Here is an 18598-nt window from a genome sequence, read left to right as displayed (position 1 = left end):
AACTAGTCTTAATTGTAACACCACATTCACAAAGAAAACAGAGTGTTCACGTGCAAACATGGACCTTTTATCAGAAGAGTCATTTTAAAGCGCTTCCTTCAATGAGGGTTCTTATTTAGAGTAGCTTCCCTTAGTCGCGCTTCTTGTCCTACAGGTCGCGAACTCTCGCGAGATTGCTATGACAACACCAGAAGCCTCAAGATGGAGTACACGGGAAGCAGCTACAAGGGAGATCACGAAAATGGACGGTAACTATTTATTAAACTTTTGTTAATTCTAAGTGAATGGAGATGTCTATGTCTTGTGAATGTGCGTATAAGTTCGAACTGAGATTTCGTGAATTGTCATTTCGTGAATCCGTTCTTATTATGACGTCAATATTGATGCACGTGAAAAAGATCTTAAGAGTCTATGATTATCAACAAACGATTATCAGCTGATTATTGTAGGTGTTACTGTTTTGACAAATTGACAGCTCAATATGAAGATTGTGAAAATGACTATCCGTGACACATGGAGGTATGGACGAATAGTGTTTATTCTTAAACAATTTTGAGTAAATCGATATACTTTATCAATATCAGCAAATGGAAGATAAACAACCAGTTTTGACTGTAAATTTGGAGGGGGTGGGGGTGGGGGTCATGCGAAAGTGAATCAGAGAGAGAATGAACAGGTTCACTGGTCCATGTGTTCATGTACCCTCTTTATTTCTTTATGTTCCCCTCGCAGTAAGAACTATGCATGCCCACAAAAAGAAGTAATGAATTTCATCAATGATATGCACTTTGATTGAGTAGCAAGGACAAGTCAATATGTCATAAATGTTTGTTTGTTTTTTTCTTTTTCAGAATGGAGGGTAAGGGAACATATATGTTCCCCACTGGAACCCGATATGAAGGGGAACTGAAAGACAGTATGTTCCATGGAAAGGGAACACTGTTTTTCACAAATGGTAGTAAGTACGAGGCAACGTGGGAAAATGGCTATGCTGTGGAGGTAAGTTGAGACTTGTGGGACACAAATAGTATGCACTGCTTGCCATGCAAAAGACCCCATTTTGATTCCTCATGTGGGTACAGTGTGTGAAGCCCATTTCTGGTGATATTGCTAGAATATTGTTAAAAGAGGCATAAAATAAATAAACTCACTGACTGAAATGGAATTCTCCAATCCAAAGTTTTCTGGTCAAGACAAGCTCATACCACGACAGTACAGGAATATTGCTGTATCAAGCTGAACATGTTGTATCAGTCATCATTGTTCCCCTGTTAACAGGGGAAGTACACATTCTCGGACGGCCTTGGGTACGAGGAAGACAAGTGGGAGTACTGTGATGGCTATGACAGAAGGTTCTACACTGAAATCTGCAATGGACTCAAACCAGCTGGTACGTCCCTGCACATCTTACATCACCTACTCTATGTTGGCTTCAACCCGTGAAGATGCGGGTCTGAATTGGTCTTCAGTAACCCATGCATGTGACTAATGGGATCTAGCATGGTGATACATGGTTCAAACATCACATGGTTGAAACATGCCACGGTTGAAACATGCCATTGTATCTCAATGACATACTGATGCTCATTCTGTCAATTACTGGATTTTCTGGTCCAGACAGGATTATTTTCAGACTGTAGCTGGAATACTGCAGGGTATAACATCAAACAATGAACAATCAAACCAAACTAAAGAAAATATGTATGTGCTTCATTTCACTTGTGTGGGTAAATGCTGACCTCAAATATAGTAGTGTGTCGTCCTGTGCATAGAGCTTTGTCACAAATCAGCTGATGTTAAGCAATGATGGGGGTGGAGAGTCCTTGGATGGGTCACAGCTTGACTCCTGATGGATTCTAGGACTTCAGCTCTGCCCCACAACAAAGCATGTGACACATGAAGTCTCACTTTAGGCAAGTGAGTTTGTTCAAACTTAACTCTGTTCACCCAACAGAAAAAGCTTATGTGTTCGGATAAGTTATGTGCCTATTAACCACCTAGTGCGTTGAGGGCAGTTTGGGTTATTCGGGGTAATAGTAATCAGATTGTGTGTAAGCACTTTGAGCATGCCTTGTACTGGGAGTGGGGACAACATAAATTCACAAATATTATCAATATATATAAGCAACCTTAAACTAAATCTAGGTTTTTTGTAATATATATTACACCATGCCTGCAGACATGCATCTTGATCAACCCCACTAATACCGCTAGTCTCCTTCTAGAGCTCTTTCATGGCACCACTGAAGTCAGTTTTTATTTATGAGGGTCACCTAAGCCGGCACCACAATTTGTTAACCCTGATTTGCATCGTTTTGGCATACCCAATATCTGTTATCATGGATTAGAATTCCAGGCAATGGTTTGTTTCATGAGAACAGTTCCCCAAAATGTCTGTCCCCAATCCTAAAAATGTTTCATGTCATTTTCTATAGTTCAAATGGGATTTTATCAGCTGAGCTTAAAAGACCAAACAGTATGTAACTAGACTCAAGTTTTAGTCCAGTGTCTACCATTGAAGATTGGAAAAACATGTTGTCAGTGTGAAAATCTGCATATTAACAAACAATCCATTACAGGTCGATCTCAGCTGACGAACCGTGTGCCGCCGCGAGACATCCCCGAGGGTTGCTATGACTGTGGTGATGGGTTCTACAATCCTGTGACTCGAGTAGTTGTTGATTATAACCACAAGTTCTTAAGGAATGCTGGTGAGTGGTTGTCATGTTTGATTTCCTCACTGTTTGTACTGACAGCTGAACATACCATTAGAGAAATAATATTTTCAAGAGACGTATTGTCACTGTAAGAAAATATCCAATATCAACACCACTCAGAAATGTCACTGCACATTATCAGAAATGAGCGGTCCACTGTAACTTGATAACGCCCGCAAAATGCTTGACGACGGGCCATTATCAAGCCCGTTGTTACGTGACGTCATAAGTAGCTCAGCTGTTGAAGTTCAATCACCTTCATCTCGTTTAAACTTGGGTTCATTATGACCTTATATCTGGCTCACATTCGTCACATGTGTCTGTGCCATTATGCACTTTCCTGCCTGTGCCAACCATAACAATTGTAGCATAAATGACAACATACAGCAATGAAAACATCGACTTGAAGTCTAACGTTGTTGATCACTGAAAACAATGGCGGCTGGTAGTGTGAGCAAAGGTCAAGGTCGAATGTCGTCACTCTCAAAAGTGACGTCATTTGTGTTGTTCTATGACGTCTCTATTTGTAAAATGTGTGTCAGTGACCTCAGTCGTTTTGTTGTTGGCAGTAAATGCTTCTAAACCGATGCCACTGTTATTATTCTTATTTTATTAAAAATTCTATTCATTTTAGCTATAATAACGGTATGCTATTTTTCAGGTCATTATCATTTGCAGAAGCCCTCGGTCTTTTCAACTGCCCTCCTTCCTCGGGCGGTTAATGAAAGACCTCGGGCTTCTGCAAATGATAATGCCCTGAAAAATAGTGTTACCCTTATATTATTTTACTTTTGTTCACACTTTAAAAAAATGTGTAACAGACAGTAACTGAACTGTTCACGACTCAATAAATGTCCTCTGTGAAGACTTTGTATTTAAGGGTTTAAGATGTGAAGGATTGAGATTAAGAATTGCAAAATGTTTTAAATAATACATGTGAAGACATAGCACATCAATACAGTGAATTGTTCAGCCATGAAGTTATCAAACCACATGAGGTGTGGCATGACAGCTGTACTAGCATCGGGGAGTTGATTCCCAACATGGGTACAGTGTGTGAAGCCTATTTCTGGTGCCATGATATTGCTGGTATATTGTGTGGCATGGCAGCTGTACTAGCATCGGGGAGTTGATTCCCAACATGGGTACAGTGTGTGAAGCCTATTTCTGGTGCCATGATATTGCTGGTATATTGTGTGGCATGGCAGCTGTACTAGCATCGGGGGTTTGATTCCCAACATGGGTACAGTGTGTGAAGCCTATTTCTGGTGCCATGATGTTGCTGGTATATTGTGTGGCATGACAGCTATACTAGCATCAGGGGTTTGATTCCCAACATGGGTACAGTGTGTGAAGCCTATTTCTGGTGCCATGATATTGCTGGTATATTGTGTGGCATGGCAGCTGTACTAGCATCGGGGGTTTGATTCCCAACATGGGTACAGTGTGTGAAGCCTATTTCTGGTGCCATGATATTGCTGGTATATTGTGTGGCATGGCAGCTGTACTAGAATCGGGGGTTTGATTCCCAACATGGGTACAGTGTGTGAAGCCTATTTCTGGTGCCATGATGTTGCTGGTATATTGTGTGGCATGACAGCTATACTAGCATCGGGGGTTTGATTCCCAACATGGGTACAGTGTGTGAAGCCTATTTCTGGTGCCATGATATTGCTGGTATATTGTGTGGCATGGCAGCTGTACTAGCATCGGGGAGTTGATTCCCAACATGGGTACAGTGTGTGAAGCCTATTTCTGGTGCCATGATATTGCTGGTATATTGTGTGGCATGGCAGCTGTACTAGCATCGGGGGTTTGATTCCCAACATGGGTACAGTGTGTGAAGCCTATTTCTGGTGCCATGATGTTGCTGGTATATTCTAAAAGCAGCTTAACACCTCACTCACATCATTTTAAGCCTTCTATTGAGAGATTGATGGCTGCTGAATGTGAAAGAAAACAACAGTCACTCAACTGCACATATTCTAACCACAATAACTAATATTTTAACCTAAGTATCAGTGGCATCAGAATCATTTTGAGTTTGTAACTGTTTTTGGTATTCAAAATATATGATATTGACCAGCCTCTTTCTGTTCAGATGATGATGAACATGACTGGATCGTGAAGACATGTCGGAAGGGCTGGGACGAGTATGTCGGCTACAAGGCCAAGGCCACAGCTTGATGCTCTAAACCCTCATCAGTCTCAGCCACAAAATTTCACTCAACTATTCCAACAGTTTATATCTGAAACATGCCCTATTGCAGATTTTTTTTTGAGATATACTTACGTGAAAATTTGAGTCAATGGAATGGCTAAGTTCTTCTTTACACATTTTGAATATTTCTACAAACATTTTTTGATATTCTCAAGTACTTTTTCTAATGTATATTCCAGTTTTCATGACTTACATTTCTAACGAACCCATACTGTATAAAGAAAGCACATACTACCAGATTTGTAAATATGTATATTTATTTGTGTATATTCGAAGAGATATGAATAAATAATCCCAAATGTACAATGATGTTTGTAATTTGTTCCACATAGGATCTGCTCAGGTAGATGACTTAAATGAATGTCATCAATACAGGATTCTGAGGCCAGAATCATAATTCGTGGACTTATTTAGTTGGTGACGTCCCTCATGCTGATACTCTGAAGTATGTTTAGCACAAAAATTCAACATATGGGACACAATAACATCTGCTCAGAACCTTGAGTTGTTCAGTGGTCATGAGGTGGTCATGGGTTGATGTACCCTCAATTAGGAGATAAACATGATGTATTGACCAATTTCCGGATGTTATTGAGGATTTGAAACACGGGAATACATTTGGAACCGACAACATCAGCTGGAGGTTTCAAATGATTTATTCCTGTGTTTCAAATACTCAGTAACACCCAGAAATTGGCCAACACATGATGTTTATCGACATAGTACACAAAAAGTAAACCAAAGGGTTTTACTCTCTGCACTTATTTATATTGAGTACGGGTACAGCAGTGAAGTGTCATCAGCTGGCTGTTTCAGCTTGTTCCCATGGTAGCATCTAGAGGTGCTCATTTGTGACATCATTCTAACTTTACATCACAATATGTTTTTGAATGACGTCACCACTGTTGATGACACAACAAAACAATTGCTTGTGATGTTTCTACGTGTCAATATGCAGTGAATAGTCTTGCAGTTTCCAGGAATCTAATACCATTTGATCATGTTTTTCAACCAATCAGATTACAGAACACTTTTGGTTTACAATATCTGTTCATGTTCTCAGAGCCCTTCAGAACATAAACAAACATTGATGGTACATCAACCCTGAGGGACCAATGAACAACATATTTATCTCACTGTGCACCTAAATGATAATTTTGAACAGTTTGATGTACAGGTATCGGATGATAATATGAGGTACCGGATGCGAGGTATGAGGTACCGGAAACAAATTTCCACAGTTCAACATTTTCAGCGGGTAACATAGAAAATGTTACTCTCTTGTAAGTGCGGTGCATTGATTGACTCAGTCAATCAGAATACAACACTTATGTGTGAGGTAAGATAAAAGTATATGGAAATGTGGAACTTCTGACAAAGTAACAGTGGAAGGTTTGACAGAAAACACAGCATCCTCCATGGAGTGATATACAATAATAGACTAGTGATGATGTCAGTACCTGTTTTTTATGGACCTACGAAAACCAATCTTGAATGAGGACAAGGTACTAGGTCAATATTGCTTTTCATGGGTTCATAAATCAGGTACTGACCAAATTCACCAGTCTATAATTGTTTTATTATGTAATAAAATAATTATTATTTATAGCCCTGACAGGTGCTCACACTTTACCATAGACTAGACATTTATAAGGCAACAAATTACTTTGTTAAACATCTTACGGTATCTTATCTGTATTGGGCTGGAGTCATTCCCCACAGCAATTTTGTTCTGAGCCACATTTGAATAATGTGAACTTAAAATAAATAGTTGTCCTATCAAATAACTCACAAAACAAAGAGATATCACATCTGTGGACAAAGCTGTGTTGTCAGTGTGTACTGTTACATGTTGTTAGAGAAGAGGACATATATTACACTGGGTGACTGAGGATGAGTGACACAGTACCCTTCCATAAGGCTATCATAGCATTTAGACTTGTCGAAACACACATACTGAGACAGTCATAGTGCTCAGACATACTTCCACATAGAATAAATAGTTGTCCTATCAAATAACTCACAAAACAAAGAGATATCACATCTGTGGACAAAGCTGTGTTGTCAGTGTGTACTGTTACATGTTGTTAGAGAAGAGGACATATATTTCACTGGGTGACTGGGGATGAGTGACACAGTACCCTTCCACAAGGCTATCATAGCATTTAGACTTGTCGAAACACACATACTGAGACAGTCATAGTGCTCAGACATACTTCCACATAGATATTTTACACTGCACTACCAAGGGCGAGTTCCACAATGCCATCTTCGCATTGAGATGTATCATAACACCCAGACTTAGGCAATCACAGCGCTAAGACATACTTCCACACAGACATTCTACACTGCACTACCAAGAATGAGTTCCACAAAACCATCTTAGCATTAAGATGTATCATAACACACAGGCTTAGGCAATCATGGGAGTTCTTACAATAACAGCATAAGAGCCATTTCCAAGATCATGGCACCATGACAGAGAGTCCATTATGACCATCATAGTGTTCCCCCTAGGCACGTTTAGGAGGGCACAGCACCCTGCTCTTTGATTTTTGGGCCCTTCCCTTTTAGCCTCAATTGCAGTCAGTTTATTCAGCTGCGCTTGATTTTACTACGACCCTGTGTATTTTCCTGATTTTATCAAATGCAGAGTTCTCTCCCTTTCTTGAGTCACGATATTGTTTTTAAGATGATTAGGAAATTGGCATATATATAATGTCTTGAAATGCTTTTTTTTCAAATACTAATCTTAAAATACAAACTGAGAAAACAATGAACTTTAGAACTGAAATTATAGGATGACTGACTTCAAATACATTTCGTTATTTTTTCAATAATCCTCACCAGCATGCCCTTTTAGATTATGAAGTGCCCTTTTCCATGAATTTATCCAGCACTTTCTGAACCCTAGGGGGAACACTACATCACAGCCGCTATATTGTGGAACATGGCCTATTATGAACATGTTTGTGAGACTAGGAATGTGAGCATCATAACAGATCCAGCTGAATCCCAACCTTCCTAATTGTTTCCTCGGGCATACAGAAGACAGGATTGACAGGATGAATTGTTGTGTCCCCTAAAAGGGACAATCCAGCAACACCAAACAGTGTGTGAAACGGGTCCACCTGAAATCAGACATCAGAGTATCAACAAGGAGTAAATGTCAGATTAGTGAGTCAGTTAAGTTTTACACCACACTCAGCATTCCAGCTATATGGCAGCGTCTCTAAAGAATCGAACCTGGACCAGACAATCTGGGAACCAATAACATGAGTCTGATCACCTGATCCCATTAGTTGCCTGCTACGACAAGCATAGTCGCCTTTTATGGTAAGCATGGGCTGCTAAAGGCTTATTCTACTCTGGACCTTCACGTGTTAAACGTCAGATTAATAAACAGGTGTGGTGTCGTTGCTGGTATCACATCCAGCACTGAATGTGCTTCAGATCGTGCAAATCTATTTCATGTTCAAGGCAGGCACACACATTTGTGGTGGTGGGGTAGCCTAGTGGTTAAAGCATTGGATCATCATGCCGAAGACCTCGGTTCAAATCCCCACATGGGTACATTCCCTGCCGTGATATTGCTGGAATGTTGCTAAAGGAAGCATAAAACAAAACTCCCTCCTATGTCATGCTCAAGTTCAGCACATTTCAAAGTGTGCTTGAGATCACACATATTACATGCTGAAGCAAATTTGGTGAAGGTTCAGTGTTTTGTAAAACTCGTGAGCACATGTATAGCACTGACAAAGCAAGAAATACAACCAAGGTGAAACAGGACCCAAACTCAGATCCTGAATTTCTGCTCTGTGAATTTAGTCATCTATATGTACATGAAAACCAAGTGCACAGTCTTCCTGTATACATACAGTGAAGTACCAACACTGGCACCTTTCTAATCCGGCACACTGTCAAATCCAGCACAAAACTTTGGTCCCGCCATCTTACTTGAACATTATGATCATTAAAACATTGTCAAATGTGCCTTCTGGCTATTCTGAGATGACTTTCCAGTCATAACATGCAGTTTTAACTGTAAATAACACTGTCTTTAACTGGCATGGGTTTTAACAGTCTAATCAAGGACCCATAATTCAATGCACTAATTAATCTTCTTGGCATGCTAGATAATCAGGAAGTAGTGATTGCGCAGTGAATCAAACGTTTGTAGGATTACCATAGTTGTGCTTCATAAACACTGGGGGATTGCATCAACTGGTTTCAAGTGAGTGATGTGTCAGTGGGTAACTGTACATTTTATTGAACAATGTTTAGAGCTGAATAAAGAATAATTATCTCTCGTCAACATTGCATAAATTTGTTGCACAATCACAAAGATCAAAGGCATTATAGCAGTAAAGAGACTGATGAGTCCAAGGACACCCATGTTGAAAAATGATCATCACTGTCTAATCCAGCACCCTGTCTGGCATTGTATTTTGGTCCTGTGCTATGCCAGTGTAGACAGATTTCACTGTAATATCATGATAATGTGGCAGTTTCATATTTTATGTTGTATTTATTGTGTAAATATGGTATTGTCTTTAATCAGTTTGGTTGTGGTAGTTTTACTGCATTATTAGGAGGTGCAGTGGGCAAGCTGGCTTAAGCATGTTGCTAGTGATCCATCGAGGATGAGGTGTCAGGATGGAGCTCACCTGTGACAACCTTGGAGTCAAGTTTGTGTGCAGACTCTTTCAGTGTTGTCACAACCCCTAGTGTACAGTACACAACCCTGTGCACTTAAAACAACCCACACATCCATTGGTAGATGACCAGATGGTGGCTACATGAATACGTTCACACACCTAGTTGCAGGTACAGCAATGTGCAGTAAACTTGGACAAAGTACTGTGACTATGTCTCGTAGTCCACCCCACTGTTTATTGGGTACCTCATTAGGATGAGAGAGCCACAGTATACTTGGTGCGCCTAGTAGCACCAAAAGTTGTATACTCCCCAGAGAGTTGAAACTGATAATACAATGTGATGCTGAGACAGACATCCAATAATTAAGGGAAACAAATACCAGCGCCTTGAGCAAACAATAGTTGCATGGATTTGTGAGCTATATAAATATCCTATAATAATAATGAATAATAATTATAATAATTAGAGTATGTATGGTATTTGTCTCCTGTCTGATAGCCCAAAGCTGGACCTGGCAATTCCTTGGTTTTTGATTGGTCACTCTAATGTCCACTTTTCTCCACTAACAACAGCACATCATAATTAGTCTTCCACATACAGCTGCCAAAAAAGTCACATTAAACATGTTAAACATGTCACGTGACATTTTGAGGGACATCTGATTTCTCCATTTTGCTCTACAGCTACTTTCTGTTCAAGATGGACACGTCGGTTTTCAGAGTACAGCCCTATCCAGCTACAATGATACATGCAGAAAGTGTGAGGCAACAAATACTGTATAAGATAAGATAACAGATAAGTCAAAGTATGTATGAGTTACATTCCTGTCAAAATTTTTTCAGGGGGTACGAAAATGACATTCTACCATGACTTCAGTAAATACTGGATTGTGATTGGTTAATCAAAGTCATTCAGAGGTATATAATCACGTTATATACCTCTGATTTTCCAACACTTTAGGTACTTGTTTAAAATCTGAATAACACGGTTATGGTAGAATTGAGATGAACGTATTGTGTTGAAAAATCAGAGGTATATAACGAAATTATAATAGCTCTAAATTTTGTATTTAAAACCTCAGGCTACGCGTTCAGTTTTAAATCAAATTTAGAGCTATTACAATTTCGTTATATACCTCTGATTTCCCAACACAGTGTGTTTATCTCCTAATTGTAACTCTTTGCGTGAAAGAACAAAAAACAGAAGATGACTTTGTAAGTAAAGACATCAAATTTGTGATTAAACATCTCTAGACAAGATAATTTAGCTGTTCAGTTCTAGTAAGCTTTCACTGAGCATTGTCCTGTATACACAGATTAAGATAACCTTTTGTAATTGTCTTGTATACAGCAACGAATAGAGCAATCAACTCTGCAGTGCAGGCGTTCCCAGACCCGTGATTCAGTTAAAAGGTAACCAAAAATAAATCATGATAAATTCTGATGCAGTGATCTAAAAAAAATAGTATCTGAAACTATTAATTTATAAAGCGAAATATATTCTGGTATCTGGTAACTGCCACTTGAGGTCTGAGTTGGCTGCGAATAGGACACCATCGCAGGGGGATCGCTTAATGTACCATACTAATTTTAAGGGTCAAGTTATGGGAGCTATGAGATCAGCTTAATATACAGTAAAAAGGACAATCTGTCATGATACAGTGTCATTTTTACAGCTGAATGCTTTATGGAGAGCTATGCAAGACCTGTGATCTTTAACGTGATGTATCACCTTTGTAGACATAAGTTTCAAAGTTTACTGATAGAGTTACTTTGGACGACTGTCCAACTATTGCTGTTCTCACTGAAAGCTGGATATACCCACCATGTCCCCAGGCCGGTCAGCGAATCCTCCTGTCTCCTCATCCTGGCATGCCAGGATAAACTGAATCAACTTGTCCTGCAATGAAATCAGTGAAATACTTACATGTGAACAACATCAGTGACGTCATAATCATAAACAACTAATACATCACACCTGTAATCTTGGAGATATTCTACAGCATGTGAACAGGACATACAAAAACAAACATTTTATAAAGGGAGGTCATTTACATATGACTTATAGCCAGTATTCTACATTTCAAGGCTTCAATTTCTCGAAACACAGCAAACAGCATATACTCAATCTACAACCCAAACCCCTTGAACTGTTCCGGTCAACAACAGGCTCTGACATGACTCGCTACTGCCCTTTACACACTAATGTTACCTTGTCAATCCAGTGCAGTTTACCGATGATCTTGAGAGATGCCAGGACCCACCAAGAATAGCAAACATCAGGAAGCTTCTCTGGCCGGCCTGGATGGAAGGCAAAAAATGTTCACATCAATGGAAAAGTACACTAGCAATGATAATGTCTTGGGAACATAAGGGTCTGTAAATGTGGTCTGAAGGAGGCTAGTGTTGGTAAGTGCTACATAGCTGATTTACCAGTGAATGAAACAGCTTGAGTGGTGATAGTACGGTTATATGCTCCTTGCAGCAATTCTCAACAAATGTCATGGGAGGGAGACACCAGATATATACTACCCACATAGTAGCAAGGTCGGGGATGGCAGCCGGGTCTTTGGCATGACAAGCAAATGGCTTTACCACAAGGCTAACCAACCACCCCTCTACAGATCTGGAGTATCACAACAGACAGCACAGTAGATAAAATGATTTGGGTTGATATTTCAGTGTTCTCAGGAAATTGAAACTAGCAGATCCTTTGGTTGTGTCAGCTTGAACATTCAAAGACAGCTGCATGTTGTGTAATCTTATCTGTCACAAGCGTTACTGTGTGTAGATATCTCACCATTGAGACCCCCAGACGGCAACTGTCGCTCACACAGCCACCACCCCAGCAGGTCAGCGTTGATGTGATGGAGTCGTCCTGTGATCGCCAACATCCCCACACAACAGTATATCTGAAACAGAGTTACCTCCCTTTCATCAGCATCATGTACAGAGAAGCCTCCTCAGCTACTTAGAACCAGCAAAACTACATCCAAGTGATAAACCTGCAAAACTACATCCAAGTGATAAACCTGCAAAACTACATCCAAGTGATAAACCTGCAAAACTACATCCAAGTGATAAACCTGCAAAACTGCATCCAAGTGATAAACCTGCAAAACTGCATCCAAGTGATAAACCTGCAAAACTGCATCCAAGTGCATAAGGATACAGTACAGGGTTAATCTCTTTGGTGTGGGTTTAAATCTCAAATCTGAAATAACCCTAGAAAGTACTTTAGTGAGAAAAGTATAACATATCTTGTGGTTTACCATTTTCTAAATGATATTGTGTATTCATACACTGGGAACATCACTTTCATATAATAAAATAATAATAAAAATGGCAGAAAATATTACTTTGTTTATACCTCATAAGGACAGGGTTGTAATTAGAAATTTTACTACCAAATATGAAAAGATACAGAATCCCAACGCCACACCAAATGGTCATAGCTACTAGCTCATAATACACCATTAACACCTCTGCCTTGAGGGTTTGGGTTTTGTTACATGTTACACACTTGAGCTATGCAAAAAGGAAAAAAATTGTAATTAACACTCTCAACAGACACAACATTTTCAGTTTCATCAGAGATAAAGCATCTACTGACCTGTCCTGAGTGGGACTCGCTACCAGGCCGACAACCAAACCCTCCATCAAAGTTCATACAGGACAACACAAAGTCAACAGCCTTGTCTATATTGATGGCATTCAACTTTCCCTGAAACAAAACCATCAGAAATAAAACAATAATTTAGATGAGGAATATGGACATTTAGTTCAACTCATTTAGAATTTTCATTTTCATTTGATTACAAATGTTGCAAGAAAAAGGTTGTAAAAAAACCAGAGACACCAGAACAACAAAAATCAAGAAATGGCATTTAACATTTTAACACGAGTTGAGTAAATGATTGGATGAGATGAGGTAATGACATGGATTCAAGATAATAGTTTTGCCAAGATTGATAATAACACAATTACAAACAAAAAGCTTATTTTTGCCCTGAAACATCTTATATAGAATAAAAAAACAAGTCATCCATCAAACATGTCGGAAATTCATGTTCATCCAACTTTACAAGAATAACAAATCTGACATTCCATAATGGCAAAAACGGCAGAGTAAGAGTGAAACAAAACCATCCTGGACTACCTAGGATTCTAAGACTTCCTTAATACATAGATTGGCACTCATAATATTGATCACTGGATTGTCTTATCCAATATCTTGCCTACAGATTTGACTGGGTTTCTGTTTTCAGCATTGTCCTTGAAATGGCTGATAGTAATCAGGTTAAAAATGAAGTAAGACTGCGAATTCTTCAAGGGCATTGAACAGAATGGAGACATTATAGGATCTCAAGGATAATGTATGTGAGAGCCCTCACCATCTCCTTTCTCTCTCATGTATAACAGCAGACACCCATGAAGATTTGGGTTAGAATTTGTCCTCAGCAACCCATGCCTGAGGAAGTATACAGGATCATAAAACAGGACTAACGAAAACAACAAACATATACATACTAGTAGCGACAAGCAGGCGACTGCACAGAAGGAGAACCTTGTGTCAACTTCACCTGCAAGAGGAGTGAGACATTGAAGGAGGTGCCCTGCCTGGCCACACCAGGCAGGAAAGCAACAAGTACCATCTTTCAGTGAGTGAGAGAGAGAGAGTGAGTGCCTGAGCCCCATATAAGATGCGTATTTGCATAAAATATGCTGTAAAATAGTTGAAATATGCAAGAAAAATAAATGTCAGCACATCGAAAAATGCTAAATATTTACATTTACGCTAAGTCAAAATAACAATGCGTATTTACACAATACATGAAAATCATACTGCGTATCGTATCAATTAAAGCTAATCAAACTTAGAGTTTTTCAATCTCTAAATATTCGTAATTAAAAACAATCTTGAATAATTTCAAATGCAATTATAATTTGCAACAGAAACTGAATACTAAGCACAGTTTATCAAACCTTCAGTGACTAGCAACCAATCAAATAGTGGTTTTCTTTGTCAAATCGATAATGGTGAGCAAGTGTGATTGAAAGCTTCCACACACTATAAACTACCTAGTTCATTAGAGGACTGCCGTATGAATTTATAGGCTTGTACTTCACAATCAGAATCAGTTACAGTGCATTTGAAATGAACTTGTAACATTAGCTATTCGCGTGAAACAACACGATGGGAAGAAGGTCTTGAAAAAAATTAACTGTTGAGGGAGACATGACTGTTATATCATTTAACAGAAATCTTGGCATGGATGTAACAGGCACACATTACTTCTTGCAGCACATGTGGATAAAACTGTATTGGCTATAATTTAGCATTGTGGGATGGATTTTGTCTTACTATTGGATAAGACAGTGTTATACCTGTTCTACTTATCTGACAAGAATAACCAGAATTTAAAAAGATGGTGGGTATCTAAAACTATACACACCCACTTGAAATTGGAAATACCCATTTTGTTTCAAAACTACTGGTATCATACCCACATGGCCAAAAGCTTACATGAAGCTCTGAGTGCATGCTTGAATTGGGTTTTATGGCACATTTAGCAATATTGCAGCAAAATACTGACAGGGGACTTCACTGATTGTTCCCATGTGAGGAATGTAGCATCCTTTAACATTTCTAGTTATGCTGCAAAACATCAAACCATCAGAGCTTTAAGAATATTGGGAAAAAGCATTCCATTTTCCTCTTTTAAAAAGGAATATAACAGGATCAAACAGGAGGAAAATATCTTAAATTCTCTAATTTTCATATCTGTTTAAGGAAAGTTCAAATTTTGAAGAGTGATGTTTAAGATCAATATCAATATTTGTATCTCAGGCAGGTTTTTTGGATCTGTAGACATATCGACTACAGATGTAGATGGACTGACCCCACTTGTCCCCAATGAAGCTGCCATCTTCTTGCTGCAGGCTCTTGACCCAGTCCACTACCCGGTCAGTGTTGACAGTGTCCAGTGAGCCATAAAGAGTCAGTATCTGCAGATAACATCACCATCAGAAACCCATTCATATTTGCAAATCTACATACTAATAAAATTTTGAAATAAAGCTACTGGGAATGCTGAAAAACAATAAATGAGGATCCTACCTGCACGGCACTGAGTGTACACAGCAGATGAGGATCGTGCCCTACACTACAGCTAATGCCTCCACATTCCTGTTGACACTGTTTAACAAATTCAAGAACTTCTGCTTTGTCCATACGGTCAAGTTGCCCAGCAAGAGACATGGCTGTCAGTCCCCAGTATATGCCATTCATACGCAGGTATTCTGTCATAATATATTCCTAAAAGACAAGCAAAAATTTGTAAAAAGAGAATTCAATAACTCAAAACAAAACCTTGTCCCTCTTTTTTTTATAAATTTTGTGTTTCTTTCATACTTGCTATCTTTGGTCACTGAACATGAAAATATACTTCCAAAATAACCTGTTACATATACACAAAATTTTTCCATCAACTGTGGATAAACTGGGTGGTGATGTATGCCTATTTTCTGTCAGATAATGAAATGAGACAGTGTGTATTTCAAGGAAATCAAATAAGCCCAAATCAGTGTATAAACTTTTGAACTACTGTCAGATTTTGAATAACGATGATAACTATCCACTGCAACATAAACAACCTAAGCCTCCTATGAGGAGCTGGAAGTTTAAATGTCACATAACCATCTCATACTACCAGGTACCCACTCACTGCCTAGTGACCAGAGGAACATTCCAAAGAAAGTCATTTGCCAAACAGACATGTTGTACATGTTGGTTCACAAATGTATAGAGTAGATACATCAAATCTATGGCATACTGCAAACACTGTCAAACAGGAAACATTGCAGAAAACTGAACTCTACATGTTTCCCTCTTGTTGGAACTAGGCTACCAATCGATTTGTTGTTTAGAAATAGTAACTGCAACACAACCAAGGCAGCACTGGTGACAGTGAAAAATAGAGCATGTTATAATTTGTATGTACATGATGAGCTTGAATAACTTACATAGTCATCCTTTTTGGCACCATATGCAGCAATGTAATCAGCATGTTTCTGAAGAAGCAGGGTTTTGGGTGCGCTGTCCGGGATGGTCACATCCTTGATGGGAGTCCCCTGTCGGATCACACAGAGAGGAGTTAATGGGTACACTTTCATTATATGCAGGTTATAGTTAATAGGGTACAATTTGGTCAAATAAAGTTGAAATAAGTTCACTGTTTAGCATACCTGTTCTAATTTATTGAATCCATATTTCAGGAGAGGTATGCATGTTAGCTTGTAATTATGGCTTTTGATTGGGGTGATAGTGGGGGATGGGGGTCCGGGTGGTTACGGTCGGAACTCTTACCCTACTGTGAATTACTTGTCAGGGCCCTGTATATCTTTACGAAAGTTGTCCTCGCTGAACCGAAATCGTTATATTTCATGAGCAAACTTTCAGATTACAATCACATACCGTGATATAAACAAAATATGTAACGAATGCTTATACCCGTTTTTTATATCTCATATCATCTGACAATCGACATCATACAACCAGAAATATAACCTAGAAATGATCGAAAACAGCACACCAAACAACGCGATATCACCACAAGCATAAATCAGTGAACTATTCCGATTGGGACTTGATGCAAATTTCCTTATCGTAGCAAAGTGATTAACTTACCATTTTCCTACAGTTAAATACTACTGTTTATAAATGATAACTTCGCTTTGTCTATAAACAGTAAATGTAGTCATCGACAGGGGAGGTAAATTTTATCATTCCAAGGGAGGCAAGCAACTGTAATGCATGTTTACAACCGCTAGCAAAAAGAAAACGAATGACGCTATAAAACTAAATCATGAATGCAACTGCATCATTAACCATCAATGAAACCCCACTCAGCAATATTCCAGTTATTCCAGCGGGCTGTAAATAATCGAGTCTGGACCAGACAATCCAATGGTCAGTATTATGAGCATCGATCTTCTCCATTGGGATATGCTGACATGTGTCAAGCAAGTCATCGGGTCTGACCGCGCAGTACCGTTAGTCGCCTCTTACAAGCATGGGTCATATTTTTTCAGTTACGAACGGTATTCTGACTGACGACCAAAACTACCCAAAGCCACCCAAACTCTGCATTGACATCATTTTCCGATATGTAATTCAATTTCCGCATTGTTTTATCCATTGTGGTCACTGCAACATAACAAAGATGATCCCTCCATTTTACAATTTAGAGGGACGATAGGGCGTCTTTGTAACTGAAGTGTTCCCTCGTTACGCCGATTGATCGGGATCGATTCCCACGACGGGTATATAATTTACAAAAGACGTGTTTGGTGTGCTATGCTGTTATCTTGCTGGAGCATTGCTATAACCATATTCACCCACTCACTTACTCCACAATCACGATTCCATCTCTCTCTTTCACGGTTGAAACCAGTGAAGATTTGGGCACAGTATTTGAATAATACTTCATCGGAGAGGTTCTTTGGAGCCAGGAATCCTCCCGAACTAGAATCGAACAGAATATATCGTCTCAGGATATGCTGCTGAAAATAGAGAAGAATACTGTGAAAAATAAAAGCAAAAAATTATCAAACGTTAAAAAAAATGTCAGCCGTTTTGCAAGACTTTCTTACAGTTGTGAGCATATTTAGACTCCAATTTCGAAAAAAAATCTTGTATTGCAGCAGTACCTGAAACTTTGTCTTTTTCCCCAAGAGAGTCTTGAACATTCATGGCTACCCTAAAGCTAAACTGTCGGGATATCATGATATTACGGATCACATCGCAGAGATTGTTAACGGATGAACGGACATCTCTCTTTGAATGGAACCTTTGATCAAGACGTTGATTAGAGGTGTCTCTATGCGCAAACAAGGAACATTTGAAATGTTGTGGGTTAGAATCCGGGTTCGACAGGAATCATTGTTTTTAGGTTTGTCAGAATTCTACTCGTGGCCTAACCATGCAATATCGTTAACAT

At 39.1% G+C, this 18598-nt stretch overlaps 2 protein-coding genes across 2 annotated transcripts; one reads left to right on the top strand and one right to left on the bottom strand.

Moving 5' to 3' along the window:
* Positions 1 to 151: 151 nt before the first annotated feature.
* On the top strand, positions 152 to 5241 carry LOC137273805 (MORN repeat-containing protein 5-like). The gene is made up of 5 exons (XM_067806665.1): positions 152 to 248; positions 852 to 999; positions 1279 to 1390; positions 2580 to 2711; positions 4819 to 5241. The coding sequence occupies exons 1-5, from the start codon at positions 202 to 204 to the stop codon at positions 4902 to 4904; spliced, it is 525 nt and encodes a 174-aa protein (XP_067662766.1). The 5' UTR covers positions 152 to 201; the 3' UTR covers positions 4905 to 5241.
* LOC137273804 (geranylgeranyl transferase type-2 subunit beta-like) lies at positions 5178 to 17388 on the bottom strand. The gene is made up of 10 exons (XM_067806664.1): positions 17287 to 17388; positions 16623 to 16730; positions 15718 to 15915; positions 15500 to 15605; positions 14127 to 14179; positions 13210 to 13320; positions 12397 to 12508; positions 11809 to 11897; positions 11422 to 11496; positions 5178 to 8069 (listed from the first exon to the last, which is right to left on the bottom strand). Exons 1-10 carry the CDS (start codon positions 17287 to 17289, stop codon positions 7932 to 7934), a joined length of 993 nt encoding a protein of 330 aa, XP_067662765.1. The 5' UTR covers positions 17290 to 17388; the 3' UTR covers positions 5178 to 7931.
* Between the last annotated feature and the right edge of the window lie 1210 nt (positions 17389 to 18598).

Source organism: Haliotis asinina, chromosome 2 (assembly GCF_037392515.1).
Source record: "Haliotis asinina isolate JCU_RB_2024 chromosome 2, JCU_Hal_asi_v2, whole genome shotgun sequence".
NCBI lineage: Eukaryota > Metazoa > Mollusca > Gastropoda > Lepetellida > Haliotidae > Haliotis > Haliotis asinina.
The sequence above is the reverse complement of the archived record's forward strand: the minus strand, read 5'-3'. Positions and strand labels throughout refer to the sequence as shown.

What these genes read in the sequence shown, in the direction of transcription:
- LOC137273804 (XM_067806664.1), bottom strand. An exon ending in GTGCCAAAAAGGATGACTAT is followed by an intron (nt 15,916 to 16,622) that starts GTAAGTTATTCA and finishes CTTGTCTTTTAG; the next exon opens with GAATATATTATGACAGAATA. An exon ending in TCGCCTGCTTGTCGCTACTA is followed by an intron (nt 13,321 to 14,126) that starts GTATGTATATGT and finishes GTTTTGTTTCAG; the next exon opens with GGAAAGTTGAATGCCATCAA.
- LOC137273805 (XM_067806665.1), top strand. Translation starts at nt 202, where the DNA reads ATGGAGTACACGGGAAGCAGCTACAAGGGAGATCACGAAAATGGACG. An exon ending in GGAGATCACGAAAATGGACG is followed by an intron (nt 249 to 851) that starts GTAACTATTTAT and finishes TTTCTTTTTCAG; the next exon opens with AATGGAGGGTAAGGGAACAT. An exon ending in CAAGTTCTTAAGGAATGCTG is followed by an intron (nt 2,712 to 4,818) that starts GTGAGTGGTTGT and finishes CTTTCTGTTCAG; the next exon opens with ATGATGATGAACATGACTGG.